Source organism: Podarcis melisellensis (assembly GCF_964234715.1).
Source record: "Podarcis melisellensis genome assembly, chromosome: 5".
Taxonomy (NCBI): Eukaryota; Metazoa; Chordata; class Lepidosauria; order Squamata; family Lacertidae; genus Podarcis; species Podarcis melisellensis.
Genome location: NC_138537.1, coordinates 20888394 through 20908681, shown reverse-complemented (window position 1 = coordinate 20908681; position 20288 = coordinate 20888394). Strand labels below are relative to the sequence as shown.

Here is a 20288-nt window from a genome sequence, read left to right as displayed (position 1 = left end):
TTGATTATCTGCTCATGCGCAAGCAGCAAAACCTGGAAGTACCGCACTCTGTTACTTCCGGGTCACTGCAGCGCGCAACCCGAAAATACTCATCCCGAAGCTACTTTAACCCGAGGTATGACTGTATAGCTCTCCCAGGGGGGCCAGAACCACTGGAACGAAATGCTTTGCCAGTTACCTTAAGACTTCAGGGGACCCTGGTCCTTGCTGTTTTACCCAGCAGAGTCCACTGAGATCTGCCAATTGCTCTGCTCTGCTTTGGCTTGTCTGGACTTGACTTCATTTACTTGGCCTGATTGGAAGAAGTGCTGGTCATTGTAGCTGTTTCTACCTTTCTCAGCAGAATAGGGAAGGAGAGGGTTTGTGGGGCAATTTAAGCAGGCTAACCTTTGCTGTAACTTCAGGTGTGCTTTTATGTCTTTTTTATGTGGGGGACACACATTCAGAAATATTTGGAGTGCCAGAAGGGTCCCTTTAAATAGGGGTGGGGAACATGACCCTTCATATATTGTTGGGCTGCTACTCCCATCAGTCCCAACCAGCATAACCAGTGGTCAGAGATGATGAGAGTTGTAGTCCTACAATACCTGAAGGGCACAAGTTCCCCATCTCTAGCTTCAGTGATAAATTATTTTATTTAATAAAATTTATACACTTATTGATTGTAAAAACAACACAAAACTTCAAAATTTTCCCTAATAAGAATTAAAACAATATTTTAAGACTTTCAAAAAGTTAAAATAGCAGTAAAAGCAGATTAAAACTCACACCAGGTTTCTAAGCATGAGAAGATAGGGCATGTTGTTGTTCTTGTTCTTCTAGTTGATGATAATAGTAATAGAATTTATATACTGCCATATACCTGCAGGTCTCATGGTATGATAATGTAGCTTAAAATGGCGGTTTGCTCTTGACTGTGTAGGGATGTGCTGTCCTACATACTATCTTCCGGATCAATCTTCCCATGCTGCTTTTGAGCTGTCCTTGCAGACATGGGTATTGAAATAATTTAAGGAGCAATAAGATGTGCAGTCACTGGGTATTTATATGAAGCTGCATTATGTTCCTGTTGGGAAGCACTGTTCTACAGATACTGGTGCAGTGATTTTTAATGTGATTTTATGCAGTCTTGGCCATTGTGCCATTGTTTTGATTTAAAAGACAAGAACAATTGTATTGGCAAGCACTTGTGCATGCTCCAATTGACAATACTGCATCGTTCTCTAGTGGGAAGCACCTCTTTATATAGAATAGACCTCCTGGGAGGACAGAGATGCATGCTATGAACTGATGATAACTTAAATTTACTTCATATTTCCAAAAGGAAGTACCTCTCTAAGTAGTATAGGTACTAGTGGGGAAAAATACTTTGTGAAATCAACTGAGGTTGGCGTAATGCTGTGTAATCTCAATAAATATGCATGGGATGATCTAAAATTTTGAGTTGGGAGGATTTACAAGAGTACTTTTCACTGTTGCGAACCAGCCTTATTGTCTAGTCTTCACTTTTTGTTTTGCCAAAAGCTGTGATGATCTTGAACTTTCTGTGTTTAGGACATTTTCTGCAAAAATGGATATGGAATCTGAAAATCATGGGCATTTGTAGCATCACAGTGCCAATGACATAACAAAACATAAGCATTACAGTAACATTTCTTACTTAGTAAGTTATTACTAAATAAAATAGGAAAACATACTAAATATGTTTTAATACTACATAGATTGAAATTGTATTCAGAAACCTTTATAGTACAGCTTTATTTCCTACTCTTATACCAGGAACTGTGTAATTGCATCCCTCTTTGCTATATATAGAATTATTTCCTAGACTTGCCTTGGGAGTAAAATCTTATGAATATTTATTAATGATTTATTTTCTTTAATTTATAGGAGGATATATATCCCAAATTGAATTGAATTAAGCAATAAATGAAGAGTATTAAAATTCCATATGACAGTGAGAGCCCATTGTAGTCTATTAAAGCACAGGCAAAGAAAACTATTTTCAGCCAGTGCCTAAAACTTAACAAAATACGCACCAAACAAACATATCTGGGGTGAAAGTTCCATATCTGGTATGGTGCCACTGAGAAGGCCTTATTCTCAGTTGACAGCCATATTGCCTTTGAAGCTGGGGGCATCTGGAGAAGGGCTTAGGAAGATGATCTTAAAGACTGAGCAGGTTTCTATCCATGTATATGTATATTTCTTTTTAGTTTTTGTTTTCACTGTATATATGCAGAAAGGCTAGATCAGTGGCAGTGCAAGTGCAAAATATGAACTTTATTATGCTCCACTGATGGACTTTCTGGCAATATCTGTTACTGTTTTAGGCACAGGCATCGATCTAGCAGCAGCTCTTCATATGGATCCAAGAGAAAACGGAGCCGGAGCCGTTCAAGAGACCGAGGAAAATTATATCGGTCTCAGAGATCAAGATCAAAGAGCAGAACAAGAAGGTATGACCATTTTGCCCTCGGAGAATAAGATTGACCAGATAATGTATACTTTTCTCTGTATTCTCTTGCCTTGTTGTCTACAGTGATAGTTATATTAACTTTAGAGAGTTATGTAGCGTCAATGCAAAAGGTTGAATTAGCTTGACCTTCCTATCCTGGAGTTTAAACTAAAAGCAGTTCAGTACTACAAGTGGCTAATAGGGTGTGTGGTATATACACTGCCATAGTAGCCAACACAATAAGAAATACTTGTTTGGCAGGGTAGTCACGCTAATGTTACTAGCAGATGTGCTAAACCAACTGCTTAGTAGTACTTTGTAGTTCTCAATTTAAATACAGATATTTGAATTTGTGAGTGTGTGTCAGACAGAACTGTATGGAGCTGCAGTTGTGCTTTCAGCATGAAGGAGGTGACCCACACAAGGTGTTACCGACAATAAGTCCTCTGTATGTGGACTGGAATGTAGGAAATCAGAATCAGCATTTGAAACGTTATCTGTTAATGGATCTATAAACGGAATCACAAAAAAATCCAGCCGTTCTGCAGAAATCATAGCTTCTGCCTATAGCTATTATGGCTGCTGATGGTTTAGTATTTTAAGTACCGGTAAGAAGCATGAGAAATGTGTGTGACTAAATGTATATACAAGCGTTTGTAAATAACTGCTTAGAAACTTTGGTAGTTTCATTAGGTGGTATATAAATACCCTAATTAAAAAAACAAACAAACATTTTAAAACTTTTTTGTGTGTGATTATACTAGAAGGTTAGAGCTATATTTCACATGAAGAAAATAGTTTATTTTGTTTTAGCCCAAGAAAGTTGATGGATGCAAATGTGTTATCCCTGATGGAAAGAGCCACTGACTGTCAGCATGCTCAGCACACTGAGACTAATTTTTTGTCAGCCTAATATTTTTAAAATATTTTCTTGTTGGCAGTAAAATAGCACATTTATTTTCTGAAGGAAATGGAAAATCAAGGAAGAGTACATACAGTCTTGAAGACGGGAGATTTATGCTCTTGTGGGGCAGTAGACTGAGAATGAATAAAACAACCTGTGAGCAAGGTTGCAACTGGAGACTTTTTCACTCATACACACAACTTTTTTCCCTACCATGACAGTGGTATGTACCGTATGTGGGGCAGATTGGCTAAGAAAGAGTCACATAATTGGCCATACCCATGTAGTTGCAATATAGACACATGCAGCACAGCTGCTGCTATCATAGGGAAGCAACTTCCACATATGCGAGCAAAAAGGGCAAGACTTGGGAAACCATTGTAAGCTAATCTTTGAAATATGTGACTGGATTTTGATGACCCCTCAATTTCTTCTACTGGAAAGCAATAATTCTGCACATGAGGTTATAAGTGGATTTGTGATGATCTGTAAATGGTTTGAATCACAAAGCATTCCAGATGTTTGTTCTGATTGAAAAGCGGGATATAAATTGGGTGAATAAGTCAGTAAATAAATGAGAGCATTTCAAAATGAATGTTGTTAAGTGATGAATTTCTGCAATTTTTGGGTTGATGTGGAACAGAACCCTATCCGTAGTTGAGGATCTGTACTGGTCTTCTGTGACCAGATTGCAGACTGGGAAGTGGACTTAAAATATCTTCACTGTGTTGAGAATACTAATGACAGATCATTTCTTGCTATGTTTATTACTTTGTGCCCTTATTACATAGGTAACTGGTAAATTGTCTTCCCATTCTTATATTCTGGCTATATGTGTGGCTAGTTAGTTCCATTGATAAACAGTACAGCTTAGCTAGTTTTATGTGTTGCCCCTTTAAGTAGATGTACATTGAGCTCTACACTACATAAGTTTTCAGAGTGTCAGTCCATAGATAGAAAGCACTTTTGGAGTTCATTAAGAAATCTTCTCTGAGGGGAGATACAAAATATTTTATATATAGTATGTTCCATTAATAAGGTTTGTCTATTTTATTTTTAAATATCTAAAGAGTATTCTCTAAAACTCAGTCTTTGTTTAAAGTTTAACCCAGACCACTGAAAGACATTTAAAATAAAACTGAAAGTTTTATTTTCTTCTGAAAGTGTTCTTCTGAAAGTGACTCAAGGTGGGTCTGTGAGAAAAGGGAGTCTCAGAACTACTGAAAACAGAAGAATATCAAGGCTTTATATAACACATAGTCAGATATTTTGAACTGAGAATTTTAAGCCTAGCATAAAAATCATGATACTTGCAATATAATATATTTGTATTGAGTGCTGCTTCCAGGTTTTAGTATTTTTCTAATAGAAATTAGAGCCTTAAATGATTAAAGACTTAACTGTGCAAAGTGTTGGACACTTGAATCAGTCTGAAATGCAAATTCTTAATTAATTAAAAAAACAACCTCATTTGTTAAAAAAACCCCACACCTTACATATCAAGTAACATAGATTATCTTCACCCAAAAGACAGATGTGTTCATATTACGTTTATTTATTTTATTTTAGTTGTACCTCAGGTGAAGAATTGAGGCTCCCTAGTTATGCTATAGATTCAAAATTGTCCTACAGCAAAACAGTACAATGCAAATAAGACTTAATAAGATCACAAACTGAATTTCAGCAAAACAACCAAGATTTACATTAAATTAGGAATTTTAAAACTGATTTAGTTTGTTTTACTGAGCATTTGCTTAATAACATTTCGTCTTCTTGCAATCTTTTTAAAGACAATAATTCCTCTGTGAAATGCGGGCACATCCTCAGCAGAAAAATTGAAAGCAACAGCTCACTTTCTGAAACCACAGATATAGTGATATAAAGAAATATTTCAGCTCTACAAAATTTAATAAATCATCCCATTTCCTAATTTGATCATATTAGATGCTGATGTGGAAGAAGCATTTCAAATACCATCTCCTCATTAATATACATCAGTCTGGGGAATAGAATAGAATACTTATGCAGAGATGTCACAGTTAGTGTTTCTTAGTTTACTAAGTGGAACAGGTTGATGCGATACTGAGTGCTATTTGTCAATGTCTTGTTAAAATGGTTTGGGTCGAGTTATGGAGTCCAGAAAGACGGCGGCTGATAAATCAAAAGTGGATTGAGTGGACAGGAGGCAGTGATTGATACTGTGACAGGATATGAAGAAAGGAATCTTGATACAAGCATGCACAATATTGAATATGAGAAGGAAAATGACCCTGGAGTATGGATATTATTCAAGGAAATGAGAATAATAATATCAGTTTGAAATTATTACCGTGTGAAGATTAGGATACGGCAGTTCTTATTAGGCTATTATGTGTTCTGGATGGTAGCATTAGAATTCTATACAGTTTGCACATGCATACAGAATCAAGGTATTCCTGGTGGTGTTATTTATTTCTATTAATTGTAGAATTTGTTTCATATGTCATGCATATGTGTTGCATAATTTAATTCTTGAATTCTCAAGGCATTCATTAGAGTAAAACAAAGAGTGCAGTCATATTCTGTATTTTCAGCAGTTTTGTGCTCTAATTATGGTATAATACACTATTTTTTAATTGTATGTCTTATAATAAACTTAAGTTTCAAACTCAGGGTAAACATGGATGAAATTTGTAATGTATGCAATAAAATACAGCAATTTCCACCAACTGCTGAAATTTGAAGGTAATTATGTTTCTGGATGCAAAGTCATTATTGCCAACAATATATATGTATTATAAATCTTTCATGTTTCCTCATACTACTTGGATTAATGTGTTCTCCTATGGAATTAGAGCTTACATTTAACAGTTTTCCAGATATGAACATCAAATGTAACATTCAGTACTAGTGTATGTAGGTAAATAAGTATCACTATAAGCATCAGATAAGAACATAGGAAGAGCCTTCTGGATCAGGTCAAAGGCCTGTCTAATTCGGCACCCTGTTCTCAAGATGGCTAACCAAATGTTCATGGGGAGCAACAGTATTCTCCCCTCTTGTGATTCCTAAAAAGGCAAACTGCCTCCAATAGTGGAGGTAGGCATAGCCATTATGGCTAGAAGTGTGAAGAGGTATGGTACGTACTTTTATCTTTCCCAAACTTTCCAACATTCTGCTCTGTTCCTGTCTTCTACTATCATGAGAGAGAGAGAGAGAGAGAGAGAGAGAGAGAGAGAGAGAGAGAGAGAAAGAAATACTTCTTCCTATACACTTTTTCTGTAACATGTATAATCTACACTTCTACCGTCTCTCCCACCCCCAGTTACTTGCTGTTTTTCTAAACTAAAAACTCCAAATGTTGTAACTTTTCACCATAGTTACTCCAACTCTTTCATCATTTTGGTTGCCCTTTCCGTAACCTTTTCCAGGTCTACAGTATCCTTCGTGAGTTAAGGCAATTGTATTCCAAGTATGGCCTCGCTGTGGATTATTACTTTCTTTTATTTAATAAAATTTATATACAACTTGATTGTAATAAAACTTCTTAAGCAGTTTACAAGAAATATTGACATTATCAATAAAACTCTCTCTCTCTCTCTCTCTCTCTCTCTCTCTCTGTGTGTGTGTGTGTGTGTGTAAATAACTAATTAACTAACTAACGGCAAAAGTGATTAGAATTTGTCAACTTCTATATGTCTGGATAGGCTTGCCTATACAAATATGTTTGAAGCAGGTGCATCAAAGAGTGCAGTGAAGGTGCCTGCCTGATGTCAGTAAACAGGGAGTTCCCAAGTGTGAGTGCCACCACCCTAAAAGACCGATTTCTTGCAACTGTGGATTGGAATGAGTATTATATGGCACCTGTAACAAACAGTACCTGTTCTACACATGGAAGCGGTTGAGTGGGCACATACGGGCTAAGGAGATACCACACTTATGACATTGGCCCCTTTCCTAATGACTCCTAACATGGAATTTGCCTTTTTCACAGTAAATTGGGTTGACATCTTCAGCGTCTTGCTTGGCTGCTTTTATTTGTTTGTTACCTTGTTTGTCACTGGGGCTGAGATGCTTAGTCAGCTGGGGCTCCCCTCTAGCTTGTTGAGCAGGTGCCCCCTGGCTAGCTTCTCCCAGCTGTTTGCTGCCATTTAGATCAGAGAGACTTTAGTTGAGCTTGGGTTTCCGTTCTATGGCACCACAGTTCAAGATTGATGTTGACATCATTGACATCAAAAGAGAACTGACAGGGCCATGAAAGATTAAGAAGTCAAATCATATGTAGACTGATTTGGAGCTTAGATGGTCAAAATCCTTAGGTTTAAAACTTTCTTCATTGATGAGCTCTGCAGTGACATAATTGATAGCTTTGGTAGCACTACCAGTTAGAAGTATTCGTTGTGTGATTGCATTTGGTTTGTGGTGGCTAGCTAATTGCCCAGAGGTGTTGAAAAGAAATCTTCTGTCCCACAAATAGGGAAGGAATTCTTGTTTTTGATACAATGCGACCCTTGCTTCTTAATGGTATGTAGTTATTTCTGAAAACCCACTTTCATGTGGTGAAGAACTACTTTAATACAATTCCAAAGTCTTATTAGCTACCCAGTCTTTTTCTATGTCATTTGAGAATACAGTTCTCATGAGAGCCAGTGTGGTGTAGTGGTTAAGAGCGGTAGTCTTGTAATCTGGGGAACCGGGTTCGAGTCTCCGCTCCTCCACATGCAACTGCTGGGCGACCTTGGGCCAGTCACACTTCTCTGAAGTCTCTCAGCCCCACTCACCTCACAGAGTGTTTGTTGTGGGGGAGGAAGGGAAAGGAGAATGTTAGCCGCTTTGAGACTCCTTAAAGGGAGTGAAAGGCGGGATATCAAATCCAAACTCTTCTTCTTCTTCTTCTACCAGTTGTCCTGATCATTGCAAGAAGCTGTTATTTGGCAGTTGCCAATTTCTACTAATTTTCTACATCTTACATAGAAATGTCTATAAACAGTTTAAGCAGGGAACCTACTCATAACAACCCTACATATGTAATACTGGTTGTTTTGGTTATTGTACTACTTTGCAAAGAGAGAGAGAGAGAGAGAGAGAGAGAGAGAGAGAGAGAGAGAGAGAGAGAGAAGCAAGCAAGCAAGCAAGCAAGCAAGCAAGCACTTCATTATCCTTTTACATCTCCCTTGGAGCATATACAGTGGTACCTCTGGTTACATACACTTCAGGTTACATACGCTTCAGGTTATAGTATCTTTGCTTCAGGATGAGAAAAGAAATTGTGCTCCGGTGGCACAGCGGCAGCAGGAGGCCCCATTAGCTAAAGTGGTTAAAGTGGTGCCTCAGGTTAAGAACAGTTTCAGGTTAAGAATGGACCTCTGGAACGAATTAAGTACTTAACCCCAGGTACCACTGTAATTTGCAACTTTATCAGGAGAATCCATTATGGTATATTGACCTACAGCATCTTTTTAAAGTAGTCCATGGATGAAGAGTGTTGCCAGTCGTGTTCTTTGATGTTGTTAGTTTCTTTATCACCTAAACAGAGAAACAAATTTATTACCACCCACAAGTTGTCAAGACTTTAGCTTGACAAGACTCAATAAAAATGTAGGTGTTTTTCTCAATAGCTCTTGAGCTATGGTGAGAAAGTATGGACACATATGGAAATGTATGCACATCGCAATGTAACATATGACACCCATATAAAGACTACTTATGCTGCTTTTGTTGAGGGGGAAATGCTATTCACATACAGTTGAGGCATGGAATATTTTTGGTCAGTTTGAGTGCAATTATGACAAGTTTATGGTTTGGGCAAACCAGTTTGCTCAGGTTGGATGTAATGGAAGTCAGGGAGATAACAGGATCATATGAAAGAAGGAGGAAGTGAATGAGCTCAAGATTTACTTATGCAATGCCAAATCATGTGTTGACATTATGTCTGAACTGCCCCATTGTATGGTGTCTGAACCAGGCTATAGGTGGGAATTATGGAGTAGAAAACCCAAATCTTAGAATGCTTCCTATCACCCAAAAATCTTAGCAGGTTGTAGTTGCTGATAATTTGATAATCGTTGTCTGTGTAAAGGCTGGTTTTAGTGATTTTATGAATTGGACAACTGATGGTGGAGACATCCAAAACCGTGCACATTGAATTAAGAAAGGTTATGTCTTTTCCATAAAGCAGTAGTAGTTTTAGCTGTTGATATTATGTAATGATCCTACTCATTTTATCCCTTATTCCCTCTCCATATATGCTTGAAGTAGCTTACAGACCAGATGCCGCTACAGTAGCAAACGTTTTCAGTAGGCACGGTCCCATTTTAAGAAAGCAACATCTGCAACGACCCTGCTTTTAGAAAGAGCACCACCATAGAAACAATAGTAATGGTACATGGAAAACAGCATGCACCAAGCTAATGATGGTGAATATACAGTCTTTCAAAGACTACACGTTTTAGTTGCTTTGGATTAACAAATATTCACTGAAATCAGTGGAAACCTAGAATAAATGCCAAATTAGTCCAACATTTTATTTCATATTTTAAAAACCGCAAAGCCTTTTAAAGCTCATAAATTTTATTCTACTGAAAAAAATAGGATGTGCTTGTCACTACTTTAAAAAAACATTCATGCTTTTTGAAGGCATATAGACAAGTATTATTTAAGCTTGAACTATAGCTGTTAAAACTAAAATACATGGGATGAAGCTTCCAGTTCTTTCTTTCTGACATGACCTAAAAAGCCAAATGGGTTATTTTAAAATGCACATCTAAATTTCAAATTATTTTTTAACTGATTGGAAGAAAATCAAAATGACCTTCTTACACCTGAGATCACAGCTGCAAGGTGCAATAATTTCCCCATGATATGCTACCAGGATTTCTTAAACCTGCTATATGGTTGGTATTTAAATTCAGTACTTGCGCTAGCATCTTTTAATACAATTTACGTATCTACATAGCTTCTTTATATTTTTTAAAAAATCAGTGTTCAGGTAAAAACAATTTATGCTGTAAGAGGTTTCATTACCTAAAGGAAATGTTTGATACAGTACCGTATTAAATGGATTTGGGCACACTTTGGGATGTGGTAGTAACCAAATGAGAAATTGCAAACTTTCAACACATCTGGAACCCAAAGATTGTACATGGTCTACTGTGTACATGTTACATGGTGGCTGGAGGCCCTTCTAGAGCAGTGGTTTCCAAACCTTTTCCATATTGAACCACCGATCTAGAGCATCATTCCACAGTGATGTCAGAAAGGGAATTTCAGCAGTGCCTCTGACCCCTTAACATAGTCTATTCATACCCACAGACCATCTTGAACATAAGAACCACCTCCTGGATCAGGCCAATTGCCTGTCTTGTCTAGCATCTTGTTCTCACAATACATATCTTTCTTGAAGAGTTATATATGCATGTGGTATTGGGGTGGATTATTGCTTTGTTTGTTATTAGGTTAAGCATTTTTGTGTTTTTATACTTGTAAACTACCCTGTGATCCTCGGATGAAGGGCACAACTGCATATAAATTTAACAAACAAACACACTTCTCAAGAGGGACCTGCAATTTCTCTGCTTTGGAGAGGCAAATATTTCTCATTAATTTTTGCCATAGGGACTTGCATATGCATTTGAAATATTCTGCTGTACTTTTTGTTTTATTTAAAACAAATAATTAGGACCTAGCAGAATCCATATTGCTAGATGTATTAATTGTCAGTGTTTTATTAAAAATATTTGTTTTAGAGTTGGTAATTGTATGGAAGGTTATAGCACATAGATTTCTTTTAAGAACAATTGGCTGTAGTTCGGAAGACTCAAAGCAAGTAAGAGAAAGTTTGTCATCTTGAATGTAATAAAATAATAAAGGGCTGAAGTAAAAGTTTACATGCTATCCTTGAGCATCAAACCATCAATGAGGATATTAGTAAGATCTAATTGACCGCTTAGGGAAATTAAACTTCATAAGGCACAGCCAAGGACTCTTAAGTTATCAATAAGGACAGAAGCTGCTGGTGACAGCTGCTTTGATGCCTTTCATTGGCATGAAAAAGCTAAAAATGATGTGGCATAAGTACTGTCAATTTGGTGTTAAATATGGCTGAGAAACATCATAATTTTTTCTGTTTGTGTGTGTGTGTGTGTAGATAGACAAATAGACAGATAGATATAAATATATATAGATATAGGTACCCCAGGTCCACTACTTAAGTAATAACGATAGTTCTTTGCAAGCTGTTTTAGGGTGTGTGTTTTTTAAATAGAAGGATTATGAAGAACAGCAGAGAAACATTTAGATTTCTTTCTTTCTGAACTTAGAACAAAACTTAGGAAATCTAAGTATCTGTACTAAGAATATCTGGTTTCATTTGGCCCTATTCTCCTTCAATTTAGTTTGGCTTGTATGACAAGCTCCACACTAGAATGGTATGCCAAAGCTTATGATCTTGGTGGTTCTAGAAAACAAAACTTGAGTTTTAAAAGGAACATCATTTTTATTCTTCATACCATATTGTCATACTATATTATAATTGCTGGTTTCTATAATCAAATGTACCATAATGTACTAAATACAATGGGTAGTATTCAGTTTACTTAGAGTAGACCCATTGAAATTAATGGACCCAGTCATGTTCATTGATTTCTGTGGGTTTACTTTACTACTGTAAGTAAAACTTAGCTGAATACTACCCATGTAGGGTTACAGGTTTGAGTGTCACGTTGGGCAAAAAGATTCCAGCATTGCAAGGGAGTTGACTAAATGATCCTTGTGGTCCTTCCAGCTCTACAATTCTGTGATTCTGTGACAAAATATATGGAATCAGTGCCATCCCCACTTATTAAGAGGTAGAGGAAGGGAGAGAGTGCTGTGTGGTAAGAAAGAGGACCGTCTCTTTTTCTCAGTGCAGCACAGAAAGCAAGCAATCCAACAAGGAGACCGGCAGGCCAGTCGGGAAGGTTTTACACACACTGAATCTGTCCTGTGCTGCCAGTTTTCTGCCCCGGTTTAAGTTACAGACTTGATATACACTGCAACTGCTTTCACCCTTGACCATTGGCCATGCTTGCTGGAGCTGATGGCAGCTGTCGTCCTAAACATCTGGAGGACACGAGGTTGAGGAAGAATGGTTTAATCACTCTATCCTGCTGACTTCCAAAACAAATATAGATTTTTATCGTAATACAGAGCATGATTCACTTTATTTCAACAAGGGTTAGTGGTAGAAATGGCTATTACTTATTAAAAACTTTAAGCTATAGCTTTATATATATATCCCATTAATAATGTTTTATGTACTTCTTTTATTGATGTTTTAAGGATTTAGGGTATATACAAAAAGAAATAATCTATATCTTTTTTTAAAAAAAAAGTTTTAAATATTTCAGTTTGTGCATATTGAGACAAAGGTAGACAAATTATTTTCAAAGATTTATTTGTGTAACTAAAGAGTAGGCAATATGGCAAGATTTTGTACTGCAACATAATATTGTCACTTAATGGTGCTTTTAACTGTCTCTTGAGAGCTCTCAAGAGCCAAATGACAGACTATAAAATGGCACAGGAGTTGATTCAGACAGACACCCATGTTATAGGCCTGTAGTTGTTAATGGAATACTTGAAGCAGAATTATATTGTGTTCAGATGCAGTGTTGTCAGGACCCACAAACTCAGCAAAACCATATTTTAGAAAAAAGGGACGAGGTTGTGCCTTTTGATCTGTATGAAGTTTCCTTGGCAATATTAATTGCAATTCAAAGTTATATTTCCAAAGTTGTATTTTATAAGCTCTAAATAATGTTTTTAATTCAAAATTATTTTTAATGTTTGAAAACTATAAGTAGCTTGTTAGATAATGCAATACATTTGCTTCATAATACTAGAATTGTATATATTTGCTACAAATACAAATTATTATACAGTGGTACCTCAGGTTAAGTACTTAATTCGTTCCAGAGGTCCGTTCTTAACCTGAAACTGTTCTTAACCTGAAGCACCACTTTAGCTAATGGGGCTTCCTGCTGCCACCACGCCGCTGGAGCACGATTTCTGTTCTCATCCTGAAACGAAGTTCTTAACCTGAAGCACTATTTCTGGGTTAGCGGAGTCTGTAACCTGAAGCATATGTAACCTGAAGCGTATGTAACCTGAGGTACCACTGTACAAAAGTATAAGAAGCGATGAAAAATGCTACTATTATATACATGGCATTTTTCTCTTGGTGTACTGTAGCAGAAAACATATTAGTATTCATGGCTGTATTAGGATGTTCTACACTGCCATCGGGACGCGGGTGGCGCTGTGGGTTAAACCACAGAGCCTAGGACTTGCCGATCAGAAGGTTGGCGGTTCGAATCCCCGCAACAGGGTGAGCTCCCGTTGCTCAGTCCCTGCTCCTGCCAACCTAGCAGTTCGAAAGCACGTCAAAGTGCAAGTAGATAAATAGGTACCGCTCCGGCGGAAAGGTAAACGGCGTTTCCGTGCGCTGCTCTGGTTCGCCAGAAGCGGCTTAGTCATGCTGGCCACATGACCCGGAAGCTGTATGCCGGCTCCCTCGGCCAATAAAGCGAGATGAGCGCCGCAACCCCAGAGGTGGCCACGACTGGACCTAATAGTCAGGGGTCCCTATATCTTTACCTTACACTGCCATCAGTGCCTTGGAAGGGCAAAATATGCAACTGGTGTGGTTGGTGATTGGGGACTTCTGGTTTGGTGGTGAACATGCCTCTGAATAATTGCTGATGTTTTACTGGTGTGTCCAGTGTGTTAGCAGGAAGGTTGTTTTTTCTATGGTTCGAGTAGCTGAAGTTACGTTTTGGCATGTTATGTGTAGACGGTTCCACTATTATGTCTCACAAAGAGCTGCTTCTGCCTCTTCTACCAACAGCATTTGAATGGGAAACCTATAGAGCCTTGAAACTGTGCCATGGAGCCACCTCACAGAGGTGTAGATGACTGTAGTGGTCCTTGCTCCAAATCTAACTCCCCGTTCTGCTACCAAGGTTCACTGTTGCAACTTGGGCAGCTATTGGTGGATTTTTTTGTTGGTGGCGTTTCTATTATTGCTATACTAGGACCTACATAATCTGCTATAATGCTACTTGTGCCTCAGCTGCAAGAGATGACTGGTTACTAACACCCTCTTGCTGACTAATGGCATCTGCCCTAGAAGTGGCATCTCTGTCCTAGAGGAAGAGGGACAGCTTTTCATAGAAGGACATAGTTTCTACACCTGACTAGCTTTGCAGACGGTCAACTCCATAAAATTTTTAGTAGAGTAGATGATTTTTTTTCCTGCCCCCTAATTTTGGAATGGTGACTTCAGTCCCTCCAAAGCACAGTTGCTTGCTAATAGGTTGATGAAGATCTCTGCTTCTGTCTTTTGGCTTTCTTGCCCTTGAATGCCCTTGCCGTTGGGATACTTGAGATGAAAATTGAGATGGAGTGAAGTGGGTATTTTAGGAACCACCTGTTAGAGCCAGTTGTGCCTGTTTACTACCTAAGGAACAGCTTCCAGTGATATAATTGTGATAATTATTGTGGATTTTCACGTTACAGCAAAGTACAAACTCTGGATCAGAAAATAATATTTATTTTGCAGTAAAATATTAGGAATGAGTGGAATGTAACACTCAAAGCGTGGAAGTATGTGGGCACATAATTTTGTTGCTTTGTGTGTGTTTCTAATTTCCCTCTAATGTAGAGTCTCCTGTGTTAACATTTGTATCCTGCCTTTTCCGCAGGAGCACAAGGTGTTGTGTGTGATTCCCCCTAGCTTTTTTATTATTTATTTAAATCCTCACAGCAGCCTCGTGAGCAAGGTTAGGTTGAGATTGGTGACTGACCCAGGCAGTGAGCAGAAACAGTGGCTTGGTTTGCATCAAATGGTAAGCCAAATTGTGGCTTACTTGAGACCATGTGGGCTCCTGGAAATGAGCTTGCAGCTCCTTTGTTTTTCCCTGATCCTTTTTACTGCTGATGAGATAAGCTAAGGTCTCATGATTAAGCTTTCCATGATCTTTATCCAAGGGTTGTTTTTTGCCTACAGCTCATGATTAGTGAGGCGAGAGCTTAACCATGAGCCATTGCTTGGATGACATGCTGAATCAAGGGTGGTGGGCCTGTAGCTCTCCATATGTAGTTGAATTTCAGCCCCCATCAGCCCCAGCCAGCATGGCCCAATGGTCAGGAAAGATAGGAGAACAATATCTGGTGGGCCAAAGGTTCCCTAACTCTGTTCTGAGCTAAATCCTGACTTGGTGCGTCATGGGGGCAAAAAGGACTCATGAGGGAGGAGCAAAATGACTGTGAACTCCTCTTGGCTTGCCTGTACATTCCATGTCTGGAATAAGGGAGAAGAGAAATGTTAATTCTGTACTTCATTACTGAAACTTCGTAACTGTACTTCACAACCTTAAAAGTGTGTCTGGGTGGTGGGTATGAGACCTTCAAAGTCCAGGGTCTAAAATAACTTGGCTACACAACTGATTTGGGTGTCAGGTCAAACCATGGTTAAGCTTTTTAAAACACATTTTGACATTGTATCTGAATCGAGCCTTTAATCGTACCTTTATATTGTACCTATATATCTGGTATTAGTCACTATTTATATATGCTTGTGTATTTCAGAATTATTTTGGTCTCAGTCTATAAAGGGATTAGACAAATAATAAAAGTAATTTTACCTAATTGTATAAAAGTGCTTAAAGTTTGCAATGGTAAGAAATACCTGATTTTTATACACTAAGTGTTATTTTTTCCTTTTTGAATATAAATAGGCATTTCACTTGGTGACTCACACTGAAAATCTGCTACCTATCTATATCAAATGTATGCTAAAAGTTAGTCTATTAAAACTGTTAAGCTTTTTGATTACAGATGAATGAAAAAAGTCTTTCTCTATATAGGCTTCTTGAATTTCTTCCAAATTAGATTTTAAATGCCAATTAGGAGGTTGAATATAGTAAAATAAAAGCAAATACATCCAAAATAGCTTCACCTTATGGCTAGTTAGGCCTTTTCTCTCAAAAGTGGAACCTTTGCTCTGAGCATGGCTTTGAGAAAGATATTCAGCTTAATGAACACATTAATTAGAACCATAACTATTTATAAGATAATTAGAAACGAAGCATGGTAAACTGGGCTTTTCCTGCAATTAATGGAGGATTAATTACTGGAGGTAATGAAGTGGTTTTTTAAATGCATTAAGGTGAAGTACAGAGATTTGCAAGGCTTTGTGATAGTTGCATAATTATTTCAGGCTGTTTGAGCATAGCTCATATGAGATCGCTAATAAGCATCATTGCATCATTATGTATGCACTTAAAAAGACTTACCACCAAAATGACTGCCTAATTATTTCTAATTGGCAGGACTCTGTGTAGTCATTGAGCTGTTTGTAGCCATTTTAAGGTTCATTTAACCATCCTTGGGGCCATGTGATAGATGGAAAAAGCTTCAACTACATGCTGGCCTTGGCTGGCGCCGTTAATCAATTTTGGTGGGCTTCAGTTTGAAATGCATTTGCTCATACAGAGGTCAAAACCTGAAGTAGTCCAAGCAAAGTTTTGCTTTTTGAAATCACTTTACTGTATTCATTAGCAATTAGTAAAATAATTGTGTCTGTCACTATATTTGGATTTCCATATGACTTGGTATTCTTTCATCACTGTCCCTTCTCATGCCATATTAGCTTCCCTGGAAACCAAATATTCTTCCAACAGACCCTTTAACAACTTCAGTGAGGTGGCATATGTTCCCATATCCTACCATTCTTCGTTCATTTGTTAGCTTAAACAGTGCAGTACATTTCAACACAGTCATCTAATTTGCTCCCAATTGATTGCTGAGTGAAAGTTTCTACCCAAGGACAACATTTTAGGGCTTTCAATGATATCTCTAAGGAATTAGTCATTAAGCATTAAGAGTGGAAGCAAAAAGCAGTCAAATCGAATTCTGACATTTACCAGAGTTCTGTAGTTAGAGCTATCCATATCCAAGATGTTGACAGCTTTCTCTCTCTCTTTCGCTCTCTCATTTGACACACACAGTCAGACATCTTCTGATACATGAAAGTTGCTTAATATCGGCACTTGTTCAAGAAACTCAGTTGTACATCAATATAAGTGCACCAGTGTGTTTTAAGAATTTGTGAATGCTGGAATGTCAGGTTAAAGTGATTTCTTCACTATGACCTAATTGGTATATAGTTATTTTATTGTAGTTTATCAGATTTAATGTGACATCCCATTAGGTAAGCGTCTGTAAAAAGTTTTCAATGAGTTCATTGTCCTGTTAAACATAATCATGGCCACCTGTGGGATGTTGTCAAGGTACAGAAGCCATTCATATACCTTTAAGCAAACAGCAGAGAAGCACATTGTAGACTTAATAAAAGAGGTCAATATTATCCTTTCCGTTCTGATAAATATACTTAATATTAAAACATAAGATTATATGTTCCCATTTAAAGTAAATGTGATAAATAGATTTTTGTACATTTTAAAATAACATTTAAATTGGGAGAGAACTTTGTAACATGCACTTAAACAGTATGACCTAGGTCAGCTAGTAGATTAAACACTATAAAAAACCTCCCCCTCCCCCCAGAGATTCATTTATTATTTGCTCTACAGACACCTCTCTTCAGTGTTCATGTGTTCAAAATATTTATATATTGCTATTCATCCAGGAAGTCCATGGTGGTTAGCATATTTTAAAAATCATCAGTAAGATAATATAAACCATTCAAATTGAAACCAACAATTAAACAATGAAAGAGTAGCAAAATGGGATGGATAGCAGCACAGTGGGGGATACCAGTAGTCAGTAAATAGATTTCATTCAGAATTTCCAAAAGAATGTATGGAATATATGAAAAGCAATCAAGATGGAGGCTGCTCAGCTCCCTCAAGGAAGAATGTTCCAGAGTGTTGAAGCTACTAACGAAAAGGTGCAGAAGTTAATTTAGCCTGGATTTTGGTTCAGTATCTCATCAGAAGATCTCAAGTGCTGGGGGATTCATACAGGAGGAGGTGTTCTTTGAGTTAATCAAGGCTAAGCCACACACAAAACCAACTCTTTGAAATGGGTTGTTGTGACTGGCCCTGACCTCAGAAGATGAACTGGACCTCCCATTGTCCAAAAACTTCTGGGAGCAGGCAGAGTCCTGCATTGCCGTCCCTGAAGATATCCATATTCCAGGGAGAGCCTCCTGAGACCTACCTCTGGGGATCATCTTCAGGGGCCCTCATGGTGTGTTCCAGTCAGAATGTCCACGAATAAGCGCCTAGTGGTGTCTGAGGGAGAGACTTTCAAGAGTACAGCTACCCAGGCTGTAGGCCCATGATCAAGTCCAACCACAAGATTCCAAAGTTGCTGTGCAACTCAGGAGTAAATGAGTACTTATGAATAAAGGTACTCCTCAAGATGAAGGACTTGTAGAATACCCTTAAGTACCAACAGCTGGGTGTGGCCAAAGAGGCTGACCCATATCATTCCTTACTTTGAGCTTGCTAGTTGCTGGAACAACACAAGTCTCTAGCTCCTTAACCTACTTTGCCTAGATTGGATCATTTCTGTTGCTGTCACCTGGATTGTTATCATCTAATACTGTCACTGAATCATGCTTTCAGCTGATACTGATAACTTGGATCTGCCCCTGGTTTGTCTTTGACTTTGCACACTTGACCAATCCCACCGTTGGTTGTGTGAGAGACCTTAACCTCCTTGAACTCTATAGGAATTTGGGGCCTGGAGCAGGATATGAGTCTATGGATCTGGGGTGGGAAACCCTTTTCAACTCAAGGGCTACATTCCCTTCTAGGTACATTTCCAGGAATGGGTAGGACCAGAAGCAAAAGTAAGTGGAGCAACACATGTTGATCAATATAGAGGTTAAACCACCTTCTCTGTGCACTACATTCCTGGTCTAGATCAGGTGCCCATGTAGATGGTATTTTTAAAGGAAATGCAAGATGCGTTAAATGCAGAAAACATTTAATTTTTCATCTACTTTGGCTCTCAGTAGCATCGTGCCTGAGGATAATTTAGTTCTGAAATCAGTTGGATCTAACAAACTATTCTTATTGTTATTTACTTATTATCCACTTACTAAAAAAAATCTTTGTGCTTTAGAAAAGATTAAAAGCCAGAAAGGAAGAACATATTTGATTTCATTTCACTTTTAATTTGTATACCTCCTGACACCCTGGAGAGGTACTGACATTCAAAGTAGATAATACTTGTTAGGAGGACAAACTCTGACTTGATGTAAGGAATCTTTTTATGTTCTTGTAGAGGACTCAGGTTTTGACTGCTATCCCTGAACCTGAGCTTTTAATAGCCATACTAGAGGTTGCTGCCCCGCTTGCATCACTAACCAACCCCACACACTTATCAATCTCCCTCTTTTTACACCTGACCAAGCCCCCTTCATCTCCCTTTCCACCTCATCCCCAAAGTCCCCTCCCCACCTTTTTGTCTTTTGTAGGTGGTTTCCACTGCCTCTGTATATCTTAAATCAGTTGATAGAATAGATACTCTAATATTCAGAGAATGATAAATGTCAGCAGTTCTTTGTTAGGTACTAGTGAAATACCCATCATTTTGATTGGCAATTCCAGAGGATGTCGGGGAAGAAAGGGAGAACTACTAGATCACAAGGATGCCAATGGCAGGGAGAAAGTACTCCCTTCCCCTCTAGGACCTGGAAACTTAGCAACAGGAGTTACCTTATGCAGAGTCAGACCATTAGTCTGTCTAGCTCAGTATTGTCTGCAATGACTGGCAATGGCTCTCCAGTTTTAAATAGTGCTTTTTTCCTCCAGATACCAGGGATAGGGCCCGCAAATTATGACATGAAAGCTCAACTGTTGAGCTACATGAGATATGGGAACTCTTCTTCCCCTCCTTGCTTGGAACTTTCCGTGGTCAAACAAGGGGAATGGG

General features: G+C 38.2%; 1 protein-coding gene across 3 annotated transcripts in view; it reads left to right on the top strand.

The window, feature by feature from the left end:
* The window catches only part of RSRC1 (arginine and serine rich coiled-coil 1), a 162167-nt gene that overhangs the window by 10565 nt on the left and 131314 nt on the right, over positions 1 to 20288 (top strand). For all 3 annotated transcript variants that reach the window (XM_081911295.1, XM_081911296.1, XM_081911297.1), the window contains one exon: positions 2334 to 2459. In XM_081911295.1, the coding sequence (XP_081767421.1) occupies positions 2334 to 2459 (126 nt within the window). The remainder of the gene's footprint in view (positions 1 to 2333; positions 2460 to 20288) is intronic.